Source organism: Bombus vancouverensis, chromosome 4, assembly GCF_051014615.1.
Source record: "Bombus vancouverensis nearcticus chromosome 4, iyBomVanc1_principal, whole genome shotgun sequence".
In the NCBI taxonomy this organism is placed as follows: Eukaryota; Metazoa; Arthropoda; class Insecta; order Hymenoptera; family Apidae; genus Bombus; species Bombus vancouverensis.
In genome coordinates this window covers 681,966-696,895 of record NC_134914.1, presented here as the reverse complement: position 1 = coordinate 696,895, position 14,930 = coordinate 681,966, and the positions used below count along the sequence as shown (strand labels likewise).

General features: G+C 38.5%; 2 protein-coding genes and 1 long non-coding RNA gene across 4 annotated transcripts; 1 reads left to right on the top strand and 2 right to left on the bottom strand.

The window, feature by feature from the left end:
• Window positions 1-1,584: 1,584 nt before the first annotated feature.
• On the bottom strand, window positions 1,585-6,613 carry LOC117161428 (glutaryl-CoA dehydrogenase, mitochondrial). Of its 2 annotated transcripts, XR_013058129.1 has the most exons (9): window positions 6,369-6,613; window positions 6,175-6,207; window positions 4,742-5,110; window positions 4,307-4,436; window positions 3,903-4,128; window positions 2,569-2,798; window positions 2,216-2,376; window positions 1,860-2,116; window positions 1,585-1,795 (listed from the first exon to the last, which is right to left on the bottom strand). XR_013058129.1 is itself a non-coding variant. In XM_033342969.2 (8 exons), exons 1-8 carry the CDS (start codon window positions 6,439-6,441, stop codon window positions 2,049-2,051), a joined length of 1,290 nt encoding a protein of 429 aa, XP_033198860.1. In that variant the 5' UTR covers window positions 6,442-6,613; the 3' UTR covers window positions 1,585-2,048. The 2 variants fall into 2 exon arrangements, 1 of the variants encoding a protein (XP_033198860.1); XM_033342969.2 differs by having other exon boundaries at window positions 1,585-2,116.
• On the top strand, window positions 6,010-11,547 carry LOC143302405 (uncharacterized). The gene is made up of 3 exons (XR_004465015.2): window positions 6,010-6,210; window positions 9,388-9,541; window positions 10,897-11,547. It is a non-coding gene; the product is annotated as an uncharacterized LOC143302405 (long non-coding RNA).
• LOC117161430 (caveolin-3) lies at window positions 6,882-9,391 on the bottom strand. Its single transcript, XM_033342972.2, has 3 exons — window positions 9,026-9,391; window positions 7,972-8,151; window positions 6,882-7,368 (listed from the first exon to the last, which is right to left on the bottom strand). Exons 1-3 carry the CDS (start codon window positions 9,179-9,181, stop codon window positions 7,171-7,173), a joined length of 534 nt encoding a protein of 177 aa, XP_033198863.1. The 5' UTR covers window positions 9,182-9,391; the 3' UTR covers window positions 6,882-7,170.
• Window positions 11,548-14,930: the final 3,383 nt, after the last annotated feature.

Below are 14,930 nucleotides of genomic sequence, written 5' to 3'. Positions count from 1 at the left end.
GAGGGGAACGGGGGTTTGATTCGAGAATTCGAAAAGCAGGGAATATCTTCGAAATCGTAGAACGAACGTATTCTCTTGTTCAGTGGAAAATTGAGAGGGAAAGTTTGAAAGGACAGAAGGAAAAGAGAAAGATGAGGGAAGAATGACGCGACGGAGGAGGGGATTTTCACGGGGCGAGGCTCCTTTTTAGAGTTTTTAAACGCGAAAATGCACTGCGCTGTGAGAAAACGTATCGCTACGTACGGTCGCGGAACGTTTGTTGAGGAGGGAAAAGAGTGGCGACCAGACGCGGAGCTGCACGATTAGTGAAATGATCGATGGGAAAGTGGAGAGATAAGGAAAAGAAGAAACGGAAGAGACGAAAGGCGTGTAGAAAGTAGCTGGAACGAGGGGATCGAGGGTTTATCGATCCTCGATCCCTCGCTTTAGCGGCGTCCTTTCCTTTTTTCTCGCTGACGAAAGGACGACCGGCTGGATCGATGACCGCGGATCGATTTCGATCGCCGCGTGAACATACCAAAGGATCGTAGATTTTACGCGAGTAAAGATGAAAAAAAACATTATTTATTGTTTACACTTATGTATTCATTAGTGAATGACACACAGACACACGTACACACGAATACACGAATACGGAATGAATGGAGAGTGAATGCGTGAGTGAAACATAATCAGAGCCTGGTTCATGAACCTGATCAAGAACATCGGTGTGTCGTTGATTTTGCAAAAAATTTTCGAAATAACGGAAACGAATGTGTGAATAAATGAGAGAGACAAAGAGAGAGAGAGAGAGAGAGAGAGAGAGGGTGTGTGTGTGCGCGTGTGTGTGTGTAAGAGAGAGAAAGAGAGGAAGAGTAAGAGGTAATTTGTAAATGATGGAATCGAAGTTTCCCGTAGGATCGTGTGGATCGATCCGTCGGGGGGATCGACGAGAGGCTAGTTTTTTCTTGTAAGTGACCAGTTTGTTAGCATCCGCTCGTCGATCGACCGATCCAGAGATCGAGAATCCAACGGAATCGATAATTGTTAAACAAACTTGCGAAACGTTCGATCTTTTCATTTGCTATTGATTAATAAATATAGAGAAGATAGACGAAAGAAATAGCAGACAACGCGAAAAAGGGGGGGAATGGAGATCGAACGATCGAGCGGGAAATTCGATTGCAGCATGCGAAAACGTGTAACTATGTAATAGAGACACACAAGTTCTGGCGGGTCGGAGGGCGATTGTAAACTACTGTAAACTACGATGTTACTACGTTTTACCAAGAGCTTATTGTAGTCGAGAACCATTTAAAGAGAAAAAGAGAAAAGTACCGTACACACAGTGATACAGGGACATAAGTACACGCATACACAGACATAGAAGGATGGGAAAAAATGGAGGAAAGAGGTAAAAAAACCATATATCGAGGCGAGAGTCAAACCAATCCAAACCAAACCAAATAAACCAAAACAAACAAGATAATGATAAAAAACACAAAAAAAAATAAAAAAAATGGTAATTGAGTGTAGCACGAAAAAGAAACTTCTTTACACTTTTGCACGAGACGTGTGTTGTACTTAAATTAATTATCATTGACATATGTAATTAACGTTTTATTACTTAGCAATTAAACTTAATTTATTTATGATTAATCGGAGTCGCTTGTGTTGTGGCACGCCCTTGTTGAATAACCGATCTTTAGGTGAAGCTCGTTTGTTGTTTTACGCTCCCTTTTGACTATCGAACAGAAGAACGAGGAGGATGAATAATGTGCAATTCGATAGCGTCGAAATAAAAATTAAGAGAAACCTAAAACCAAACTTCACTAAAACAATTCGAATCATCTTCGATCTTTTAAGTTCTTTTTACTAACTCAATCGTCCTCTGTTTCGTTTCATTTTCTTTCTCTTTTTTTAATAATCCTTTTTGTCCTTGTTCTTTTACCAAATTTTATTAAAAAAAATTGTTATTAAAACATCAAATATGTAATTTGTATAAAAAGAGTGTAATTATATAATGAATGAACATTTTTTTGGTTGATTCACTGTTCTGGATTCACTGTTTACGCAGAGAAGGCTTGTATACCAGTAATAGCTTTGCCAAGTATCAAAGCATGGATATCGCTCGTACCTACGACAAACGGTATTAAACAATAGCCTTTTATCCTTTGTCAAAGGATCTAATATTATACAAATATTACTTTCAAATAGTCCTCTCTCCTTTACATACCTTCGTAGGTAATAACGCTTTCTAAATTCATTACATGTCTAATAACATGATACTCGTCCGATATTCCATTGCCACCTAACATCTCTCTGGCAACTCTCGCGATTTCCAGGGACTTCGTAGCAGAATTCTTCTTTATCATAGAGATCATTTCCGGTGTCGCTCTAGCATACAAAATTATATTTATAAAAATATAGTCAAGCGATCTAACGCTAATTAATTGACAGACATCTTCACTTTTCTTCTAAACTAATAATTTATTCGTTAATTATGTATCAGCGACCTGATCCGCACTCTACCAATTGACGTTCAGTATTTGCATCCTGTTTGATGAAAAATTATCACACAGCCCTTACTTGCCCTCGTCCTTCAACCTGCCCACCCTCAGGCAAGCCTGAAGACCGAACGCGATGTCACACATCATGTCAGCCAGTTTTTTTTGCACTAATTGGTTAGCAGCTAGCGGCCTGTTAAATTGCTTCCTTTCCAGAGTATACGATCTGACGATGTTCAAGCAGGTTTCGGCAGCACCCAAAGCTCCCCACCCGATTCCGTATCGAGCGTTGTTCAGACAAACGAACGGTCCCTGTAGGAATATTTCTTCATAAGCGATGTCTACGCCTTAAGCCGATTTCTTTTTATCCTATATAATATCAAAATAGAGATAGCCTCTATTTTTGCTTGACGAGGTTAACATATTTTTCTCGTTTCTAACACTTTACATTCTCCTATATAAGAATTAAACTTAATGACTCTGTTACGCCGGGCGACTCCCTGCCTGGCCCAGGTCACACACCGCGGGTCAGACGGACACCAGATGTCCGCTCTTCCGTACGGCGTACCCTCAATAGCCTTAAACATCCGTCATAAACCCGAGTCACTTGCCTGCTAAGGTCCTTCAAACAAACATCTGGTTCCGAGGAATTTCTAAAGACTATTGTCTACCACGGCTTAACTAAGGAAAGTTGGTTTTTCTCACGCACGCTGCAACTTTCCTCCCACTAACCACTTTCTCTCGAGGGCGGTTAAGACCCTTCGTTTAACCAATTAAAAACGAAGCCTATTCCCTCACTCTCCTAAACAACATCGGCACCAACAAATCCGATGGTCCCGTGCGCTAGACACACCCATCCTTAGTTTTCCTCCGACACATCATCGGCTCCCAAGACAGTACTGATTTTACATCCTTCGAACGGTCAACATCCTTCGAGCGGGTAGACACACCCGCAGATCAGTCACTCAATCATCTCGTACACACGCACCAGTGTAACTATCCTCGTTATAAGTTGTGGAATAAACGGTGAAATATAACTTACTACTGTGTCATATTCAATCAACCACCTCTGTTATCTTAACCGAAACAGGGGAACGACTACTTCGCGGCGTCGATTCACCGAATCGTAGCGAGAATTTACGCCTCTCGCTGACGCGTTTTCCTCGCGACCGCGTCTCTCCGCGAACGGTCGTAACAGACTCAATCCAAACTGATTCAGTTGATATTTCGAAAACTACTGAGATAAATTTAATCGTTGACCCAGTAATTTATAGCGTAGGTAGTAATTTATAGAGTATTTCTCTATTTTATCTTTCATATTCATTGTGGTATGTTCATTTGTGTATCACTCGCGATGCATATGTATTATGAAAGTGTAAATTCTTCTTTACTGATATCTTCTTCTGTCAGACTTACTTTGAGACCCTGGGTATTTGGAAGTAGATTCTCTGCAGGCACCTCCACGTTGTCCATCAGGATCATACCAGTGACGGAAGCTCTTAACGAGAATTTGCCTTCGATTTTTGGAGTAGACAGTCGGCCCTTCTCGTTGCCCTTCCTCTCCACGATGAACCCCCTAATGACACCATCCTCGCATTTGGCCCAGATGATTAGTATATCGGCGATCGGAGAGTTTGTAATCCTAAATTTAATGAAATCAATTAAGAAGAATGCTTCTAAACGTTTGGAAATCGGTTTTCTAGCGAACAGCGCCTCTCTTGTATCGCAATAAAATTTATTAATTTTGTTTTTGAAAAGGAACTGAAAACATATGGAAATTCAGTTCTAGATTATTCTGCGAAAAATTGATCAGAACTGACCATGTTTTACTTCCATTAAGTTTGTAGACCTTCCTATCGGAATCATAAGTTGCCTTGGTCTCCATGGAGCCTGGATCGCTTCCATGATTGGGTTCGGTTAACCCGAAACAACCGATGAATTCACCAGACACTGAAAGTAATCGGGAAAGTCGACTATTTCATTGGAGAAGACACTTCTGTTTACGGCATCTCAATAATCATAGATACTCTTCTCGATCATAGAAAGAAGTAGACAATCAAGAAACGAAAGATTTTTCACATCCTCGCACTCTCAGCAGCATCCGTCCGCTATTGTCCGCTATTATTATTGTCCATCATTATTCCTATGAAATACTCTTTCCATTCAGAACCCACAAAGCAGCAGTTTTCATCATTCATCATCGCTCCTTTTCCATACTTAATCTTAATTTTTTTATTCCTTAATCTCAAACATACCCAATTTTGGCAAAAACCGTTGCTTCTGCGCTTCATCCCCATGCTCATAAATAGCGCCAGCAACCAAAGAAGATTGTACCGACAGAGCAGATCTATATCCGCTATCCACAGCCTCGACTTCCTTTGCTAGGAGACCATAGGCTACGGAGGAAACGCCAGCCGCGCCGTACCCTTTCATAGTACAGCCCAGTGCGCCCAATTCACCCATTTCCCTTATGATCTCTTTGTGAAAGATTTCCTTGCGATTTGCCTCGAGTACACGGGGCAAAAGTTTCTCACGGCAATAAGATCGAAACTGATCTCTCACCAGAATCTCATCTTGCGTGAGCTGAGATTCCAGATCGAATGGATCTTCCCAATTGAAAGTGGCTGTTTTGTTTTATGAAAAATAGTAATGAAAATTAAACTTAACTTGAATCGTTTACAATTTCAAATTATTATACAGGGTGATTGGTAACTGGCGGTACAAGCGGAAAGGGGGCGATTCTACGCGAAAAAAGAAGTCGAAAATATAGAATAAAACTTTTTTTTAATTTTTCTTTTTTTTTTAATTTTTCCATCGAGACAACGATCTACAGTGAGATCCGTTATGACGAGACGTGATAAAGTGCAGGCGTACCGAGCGAAAATTCAAAGTCGATTTTCTCGAAAACAAAGCCTCAAATGAAAAATTTTTATTCTATATTTTCCACTTCCTTTTTCGCGCAGAATCACCCCCTTTCCGCTTGTACCACCAGTTACCAACCACCCTGTATAAGATAGTAAACTTTTCGATAGATTAAGAGCGTTAACTCTTTTATTTACAAATCTAACATCTTTTCCCATTTGGATAAATAATGTTTTGAATTTCTTCATTTTCTTAAAGTTTTATATACGTGGAATATCGCATCGAATATGTCCGACAAAATTTGAATTTTTCATGAAGTTTTCGTGAGCAGGAACTTTGAGAGAAAAAAGTTTTACGATTTTACATTTTTCTCGATACTGTCTTCAGACCTGTCTGCAACGAATTTTTGAAATTTTGATCGAATATTTTGCATAATGTATTTTGCAATGTACCATAGATGTTTTTTGATGACGTAATTAATAAAAAATGTTCTACATTTTATTGACGATTCTAGTTTATCAATTAAAGGATGTTTTTTTTATTGTGAACTTCTTGTTTGAATATGAATTCGAGTTATTGTTTCTATTTTCAAACGCTTCAGAATAGACAAAGAATAATGTATTTTCTTATGTTTAGTAGATATTTTTTTCCATATTCAAATGCATATGTACATATTTCCGTCGGACAACATGGTATCTCTATTTCCGACGCGTGCTGCCACCTGGCAACTAACTACAACATTTCCAAACTGCAAGAGCGACCGACGGGACATGAATAAAAGTAAAAGCAAAGTGAAAATGGCAAAATAATGAAAAAGAAGACTTACGCTTTCCTTTGACTGCAAACGACACTGAAATTTCTGGTAAGTTGAATCGTTTATTAAGAATAATAACAGTAAGTAACACAAACGATACATGTGATAATGAATAGAACATTTCCATTGAAGATAAAATTGTAGATAATTATCTTCCCTCACTGTCACAGGCGTAATTGTACTTGCATAAAATAAACGAAGGATACGTCTCGAAGGAGTTGCACCAGAAAATCGACAGCATCTCGATAAAAATAAAAAGCTTCGCGCGAAGCCTGCCATATTCCTAGTCGACTCAGAGAAAACTAACTTGTTGACCTCAGCGGAGTAGCTTGAACTAATAACCTTATCTCTGAGATTAACTCGACCTTAAAGATACCAGATACCAAATTAATCACATACATCCTTCGCTTTTGTTCGTTCTGTTAAATTTTTTATCGAAACGTTGTTTACTAATATAAAATAACAATAACAAGCTGATTTGTAATCTTGATAATATAATTAGTAAGAATGGCCACCGCTGTTTGGCGGGAAATTTAAATTTAAAATCGACGTAACCGTGAAAATTTCTCAATACGAATTTTAAAGTTTTAAAAAAATATGATTTTATTATTTATAATCGACAACGAACAATTTCTCGCACAGATTAAAAAGAAATTCGGTTCTGAAATGGCTAAACAATTGATTTGATTGTTGATTGATTGATTGACTTCCAACAGATGTTCTTCATAGAGTATATTTTATTTATAAAACTTTATAACAATAGATATATAGATCTAATGATCAAATATTAACGAGAATCGCGCTACTGACAATTCTACACCGTAAACGATTAAAACTGCGATCACGAAGTGGAGACATGAGAAACGATTCCAGGTTGGAAAACGAACGAACGTACGTTAAGAGAAGCGATTTGTTTCGTGGAATGTTTTATGCTGATTCTTGCTGATTGATTTAAAAGGCACTTCGATGATTTGTGAATGCAAAACTTTATCGTTTTATGATCCGATTTTATACAACGAGAATATCGTCTTTTTGTGCTAAACCATCCGGTAACTTCTGATTGTACACACGAATATTGTGAAACAGATAGCCTAGGGATTCCATAATTGGTTTCACGATGGCGTGTGTCACAGCACTGAGAAAATTCCTCGTCGCCGCGCAGCTGATCTTCCAAACGCGGAGGCATGGCGCCAGACACCATATATGCTGAAAATTTCCTTCTATTAATCTCTTTTCTTGCAACTAAATATTATTTTTATAATTTAGTGGCAAATTGTTAGTGATAAGCGGGCAATAATACAAATTATCAAAATATATATTCCCGTTCATAAGCATTAGAATACTTACAAAACATAAGATATGTACATCCAAAACATCGTTAAAAACATCATTAAAATCTTATTTACCCTTTACACATTCCAATATCTCTACTCATCAACTGACAAATTAAAAACCGAATTGTGGAAAGAAATTTTCGATTGCCTTGTACATTTATCGTGATTAAAAAATAATAGTTTTCATGCTCCGTACATCAATGTATTGATATATTAAGTATCGTATAAACGTGTGCTTGAAAAAAAAAGAACGAAACTTCTAAGAAATGTTTATACAAAGTAATATAGAAAGAAAGAAATTCTTCCACTGGAAGTCGATAGTAAAGCGACGACCTACATTTCCAATAGGCTGAGAAACAAAAATAATCGTAAGCATCGCGACAATGTTCGTATAATGGTTGTATCGTGTAGGGAGGCTAAGAACGGTGGGTAGCACTGATCGATCAGAAAATAGAGAAAAAGGTCGACGACTCACCTGAAACGCGAGGCAGGCAAACGTAAAACCGAAGCAAAGGGCGAGTAAAGGAGATATGAGGACCGAGAGAAACACGTAACAGCAGCTTCTGGACAACCGGAAGCAGTGACCGCTTAGACGCCACGCGCACTCTGGACTGCGTATTCCTTCCGGTTCCCCGATCACATCATCCCACATCACCTGTATTATAACAATAATCGTCACAATTAATGTTTTCTTAACGACATATATCCCAAATTTTAAGCTAGAATTTCATTTTGCTGCCTTTCTGTCTTTTTCACTTTTCCCTACTTTCTACTGCTTCGTTCATTTAGAATTCGTTGAACGATATTTTTAAAAGTTCTAGAGTAAGTCGGGATGTTCTACGAACTACGACAAGCAGCTTTTTTTAAATGCCAAGGTCACTGTATGTATACGTACTTCCCCGTACTCAAGTTCGCGTGTTTAATTCGTAATCACGACACTTATCTCGATAAAAAAAAAACGTATTCTTTTCGTAAATAAATTATCAGGTCTTTCTATCTTTCTTCTCTTTCGATTCTCCAATACGACACTCATAAATAAACTAACCTTTTAACCCTAAAACTTAAAACACCCTAACAAGAGCAATTACAGTCCGTTTATTTTAACTTATCCGAAAATAAAAAGTTTTTGTTCGCATAATAAGCCTAAATTTATATGCGAGAAAAATTTTTAATTTGAATTTTATAATTTGATTTTTGTAGCTATACCGGGAATCTTTATGAGTCATTTATGCGACGTTTAATGGTGCAAAAATGCACAGAATGCGCGGATACGATATGCAAAAGTATAAAAATTATTTAAATATTTAGTGGGTAAAGGTAGTGTCTATTTAAAATCTATTTCTTTAGTAAATAAAATGCTGACAATTTATTTGTAAATATCACTAGTAAATAAGAAACAAAAATTTTGAATAAAAATGCAAGAATTTCTTCCAGTGTTTTATTCCCCAATCTTTCTGCCACAGAACCAATATAAATAACACGATAAGAATGAAAGAACCATAATAAATGACGTTTTATCAACAACGTACCTGAAGGTGTTTGTTCAAGCTGTTAGGGTCCCGGTCCTCCAGCTCGGTATTGCTATCGTCCTCGTTGGAGGACTCTGCCTTCTCCATCCCTGGAAAGTGGAAATTGCGACACGTTGGCAGGGAACACTTGAACACGCGCCTGAAACTCGCTAGCATCCTGTCTTTTGCAAGTTTATTTCAGGATTCGTGAGTTCAGGATCAACGTTGACTTCACGCGGTGTTCCAGGTTGCTGGTCGAGTAGTCGTGGTCAAGTGCGTCGCCATCGCGAAAACACTACGCGCCATCGCGGAAAACCACCGTCCGGCCGATCCATAAGACGCCATTGATCTACCGCGCGTTAAATAATACAATGTGCTTCCAGAGACGGAGAGTCAATGCCAGGATCGTCGGTCTTGAGCACACTCGAGGGACTTGTTGCAGCCTCGACACGATCCCTTGAGAACGTGCACGTTTTGGATGGACGTTACGGGTCGGCAGTTTCCTCAACGTCATAATATCTACTCTACTGCGACCCGGTACGTTTACGCGACTCGATAATTTACGTTGCTCGCGTTTCCCACTTTCTTAAACAGGGGTGGCGCGGTTGGAGTGGGTGGCTCGAGGAAGTTGACAGTAAAAGGTTCTCAGGAAAGTTTCCACGATAGAAGTTATGGCTATTGACATTCTCTGAGTGATTCGGCGAATACCAGCAGGAATTGGAAGTTGAACAAATTTTTAAGAATAATAAACAGCATAACCCTCTATGTCCAGAATTATATGATTTCTATCTTTTACTGTTACTTTGGTTTTACTTCTAGACTGTTTTAATAACACGTATGCTAAGCATATACAGGGTGGTTGGTAACTGGCGGTACAAGCGGAAAGGGGGTGATTCTACGCGAAAAGGAAGTCGAAAATATAGAATAAAAATTTTTTTTTTAATTTTTTTTTAAATCTACAGTGAGATCTGTTATAACGAGACGTGATAAAGTGCACGCGTACCGAGCGAAAATTCAAAGTCGATTTTCTCGAAAACAAAGCCTCAAACGAATAATTTTTATTCTATATTTTCCACTTCTTTTTTCGCATAGAATCACCCCCTTTCCGCTTGTACCACCCTGTATATCTTTTACGTTTATCAGCTTGTAAAAACATACGTTAGGTACAAATACTTTTATATTCTTCAGGACATATTATTAGCAGTTAGGGTCCCTAAAAATAATATTTTTAAGGAAATTTCGATACCAAAGCGTATTCAGTTCAAAGCAATGTTTTTTTTTATAAAAACGACAATTTGGACTTTAGGGTATCATCAAGACGTAAAGGGTAAACGATTTCAACTTTTGCATACTATGAATTGGAAACTAATACAAACTACGAAGAATTTTTAATGAAATATAGAAGTAACGAAAAGTCATTCGTAACTATCGATCGCTAACTTCCGATTGTCACGAAGATCGCCGCAAGCTATTAATTATGCAGCGAGCTTCTGATTCCGTGTATTGAACACCTGCTCGTTCGTTTCATTCCATTTAACCTACATTATGATTCGTAACTTTGTTTCCCACCCTTCGACATTTCTGAATGATGGAAAGATATAGTACTGTGTAAATTAAATATTCTCGCCATGATTGAACATAACAAGAATATTTACCAGCTTTAATTAACATTTGCAGAATATAAACTTCAAACTAAATAATCAATATATTAATATTAATATTAATTCACCAATCGTTTGTATTAACAATTGTAACAATTATTCCTAACTCCTTTTTCATCGTAACAGTTCGTTGGTTCAGTGTACTTGGCTGAAAGTGGGTGGATGTATTACTCACTGGACTCCCCGTTTGCAACTCGTGATCCCCTTATCTTGTTTGATTGTCTTTTCCAGCAGGTTCACCAGACTGCAACTCTCCCTCTTTCTCGTTCACACCGCTGTCTTGCTCCTCACGATCGTGCAGGTGCGAGGATAATCCGCGACGTAGCGGCCGGACAACGGTCAGCGCGGCTGCGCCAGCCGTTTCAACCCTCTCTGCGTCGTGCGACTCATCGTGCAACCACCCCGACGAAACGAAAGTGAATGGCCCGTAGCGTGTACGATCAAAACGCGACACCGCGTTCGATAAAAGGGACTATTGGGGAAGAAATGTCCCGCGTATAATTATTCAAGATGGATTACTTGTTTCTTTCTCTTTATAATAATGGATGTTGTCATTTTGAGCATTTTCAATGGCATTTTTTCTTCACGACGCATACTGAGATGATATTTGCATCGATATGCCGGAAAGAATTATTTTTGTACGCAAATCATATTGAATTGAAGTGAATTTTTATTTTCGTACAGGATAAACAGATGAGATAACTACCTAATAAAAAATGTAGCTATATCTTGAAATCACATTATACTTATCTATAATAAGTATTAACTTATTATAAATAATTAGCCATGTCACTGCGCCACGCCAGAAAAATTACTGAAAATTCTCAATGCGAGAATTGATTGTAAATTTTAATAAGTAAAAAAAAATCTTGAAATCACTAATTTTGTGTACCCTATATCCTTGAAGACAATTTTTATGTTTCACTAGATCGTGTAACAAGTTCATTCGCGTATAATCCATTTCATAATCCATTTCCAATCAGCAACACGTGTCTTCTTTTATTTTATTATCCTTTGCTTCACAGAAAGATCGCAAACGAAATGTAAAAGTTAAAAATTGCGAATATATATTTGTTACTGTATATCGTATATATATATCATGGTTGTTTCGATTTCATTTCCTATTTCTTCCTTTTCCTTTTTATTGGCTGTATTGATTTTTAAAGATCGCTACATGCGAAGCGCCTGTGGATTGAAACAATAAATACTTACGTGGACGATCATTGATATCGAAACGTATGTTCTCATATGGCACACACGGTTATTTCAAGAAAAATCTTTTTGGAGCACTTAAGCCCTTCTTGTTAAAAATGTTTTCAGTTCTGCTTATTCATTAGCGGGTAAAACGTGTTACGTACGTCGATTACGATAATTCTTCTGTACAGTTATATAATATTGATAAAAAATGTGATTCTCGCCGAGCATGTTTGTCGCTCTCAGAGATAAAACCTTATATAAATAATGTTGCTCAATAATGATACAAGTTCTTCGATAAGAAAACGAAATGTTACCGCATCGAAGGGAGTCCCGTATACGGCGACAGATGGAGCAAGAATGAACTCAAGAATAAACTTACCGATCGTGTAAACACTCTGATCTACGAATAATGCAAGTAGAAATAATGGAATTGAGCTTGTTCCATTCTGAATTCTGTCTTTCACCTTTATTATCAACTAACACCTACACTTTCTTAATCCCAAACGAACAATTTTTGTGATTAAAAATTCAAGGAATTTTTCGTAAAATGGAGATTTCATCGGCCCCAGGTTAAATGAAATTTAATCCTGAAGTACGCAACTTCATTTCGACGATGGAATATCTCATGTAATCGCGTACCATCGGACTTGTAATATATTTTATAAAATTTCATGCAACTGAAATTAAGTTGAGTTTAATTCTAGAAGACAGATCCTGCAGGTGGACCGAACTTTCCAAAGGGACTGAAAGAAAGAAGAAAAATAAATTGTCTGGGTGGCGAAGATCCGAAAGAAGCGACAACGATGCGAGAGACGTGGTAGAAACGAAAGGAATGAGGACGATGATGGAAGAGAAGGAACGACAGGGAACGAATGAAAAGAGCGACCGGATGCAAGAGCGTCTGCTGGAGATAAAGATAGCTCGCGTTTTCTTGTTGCACCGCCCGTCTCATAAACGTCATCTTCCTATTACCGAGTTCCACGTAAACGCATAAGAAAGTCCTTTGATGCTCAGCCACTTCTCAAAGGACTCCGTTCACCAGGAATTCAGCATGGATTCGGTTCGGTTCGAACCGAAAAATCCTCGAGCGAAAAACAGTTCTCGTTAATCGGATTCTGACGGGATCTTTCAATCGACTGTGAAAGCGTCTTCGTTGGTTTTGGGAAATTCCACTTCCCCGAACACCGATGAGTCTCGGATTGTGAACACGTTAACGAAGATGTAAATGGACGAATTGTCGTGCTTGTGAAACGAAGGATGAAGTCGAAATTGAAGTTGAATATCGCTTGATACATTCGCCGTTATTAACGTACATGTTGCATTATCCAAAACTATAAGTATTTTTATAACATAAAATCATTTTTACTTTTATTCCCGTGCATTGTGTCACGATTAATTGCACGAAAATTTTTAAGTTAACGAGCATATATTCTTCTTATTGACAGAACCAGCGTTAATTCGTATACCGAAAACGCTTTTAGTTTCGAGAATATTAACGAGGAAGTTAACTCTTGAAATTCGCTTTTTTCGTTTGTATACTTCTCATACTTTATACTTATTCTTTGTTACTGGAACCTTCATTTTCATATCCTTGCGTCTTCCTTATTGCCGCAATTTTCCTTCATAACGTCTGTACGCTGACCTTTTTATCGTTGGAATTCATTATTTGCTGTCCTTACGTTATTAGCAAAGCCGAAACTCTTCTCATTCGGCGAATAGTCGAATCGAAAATTTATTTGTTGCCCTTGCATGCAATTCAGTTTAATACTACATCAAAATGGAAGAAGCAAGCAGTTGGATCGAACGAAAGAGGACAGTTCTACGAACGAGTGTCCTCGCCCTCTACGCTGCCCCCACTTGTTCCGGACACTTTGCGGAATGCCGGCCTGGAATGTCCATTATAATGGCACGCGACGTCCATTCATACATACATCCGTGGCTGTCATTCGCAGAGACGCGATCGCTTTGTCTCGCGTTTTGACGTCCGCGCCGCGTGACAGATTGAAGATCGATGCGACAATGGCCCGATATTTCCATTATCCGTTAACCTGTCCCAGCTAATTCCATTGTACCTGTTCGCCGGCGACAGAGTGTACTGCCACACGCTTTCGTTCTCTGTTCACCATCGGCAAACGAAATCGTTCACAATCGGCCGGAGACTCATGGGGATTCTCGATGCTTAGTGACATCGAGTTTCTCCATTTAGTATCGCGTTTCTCTTCGAAAGGCGAATAAAACGCTGGCCCAAGTATTAGATAACATACGAAGATCACAGGAAAATAGATAAGTACATTTCTGTTGATTTTCCACTTTGACTTTTAAAGTTTCATCCCTTGTTAGAAGTCGTAACTTTTCTGGCAACGTTAATTTTACGAGCATTCATAATAAATATAATAGCGTGCGAATACTTTTTACAGCCATCGTATGCAGAGAAATCGATCTTTTAAAAGTTCTAGACTGTAGACTCTTGAATATCTTAATGCCTCCACGCTTGGTTAGGAAATTGGAACGAGAGCAAGAGTGAACAACGTGCTAGTAAATGAAAGCAACGACGGGCAAAATGTCACACGAAGACGGATCGGTTCCCTTTCACATGGAATTCATTCTCAAAGGTAAAGTTTTATGTAAATCTGGTTGCCGGTTATTGTAGCAACTTAAGAAACTGACTCAGGGCGTATTTCCAAATCAGCATATGCTCGAGTGCGGCTGAAAACCGGAAAAGGTTTTTAAAGATACGAGTTTGTGGGATGTTCTCCTGATCCCCTTTTGGTCCCTTTCTTTCTTACGTCATCCTCGAGGCTGAGTCACGTCATTCCCCTCATCCATAAACTTCTAACACCCTCGTTCACGTGCCTTAAGGAGGTCGAGTCACCCCTCGGCTATTCCACTAAAGTACACCTCAACTTTGTTTCCCATTTCCATGTGTATGTGACTATTCCTAGCGGAATTATCGAACTTTGCGTCTTGTTTGTTTAACTGTTTAGCAGAGATTAGGCCACCTCGCAAGGTTTCATCATGGATATTGTTATGGACTTTAGACAAAATATAGTATTCGTTATAATATTTAA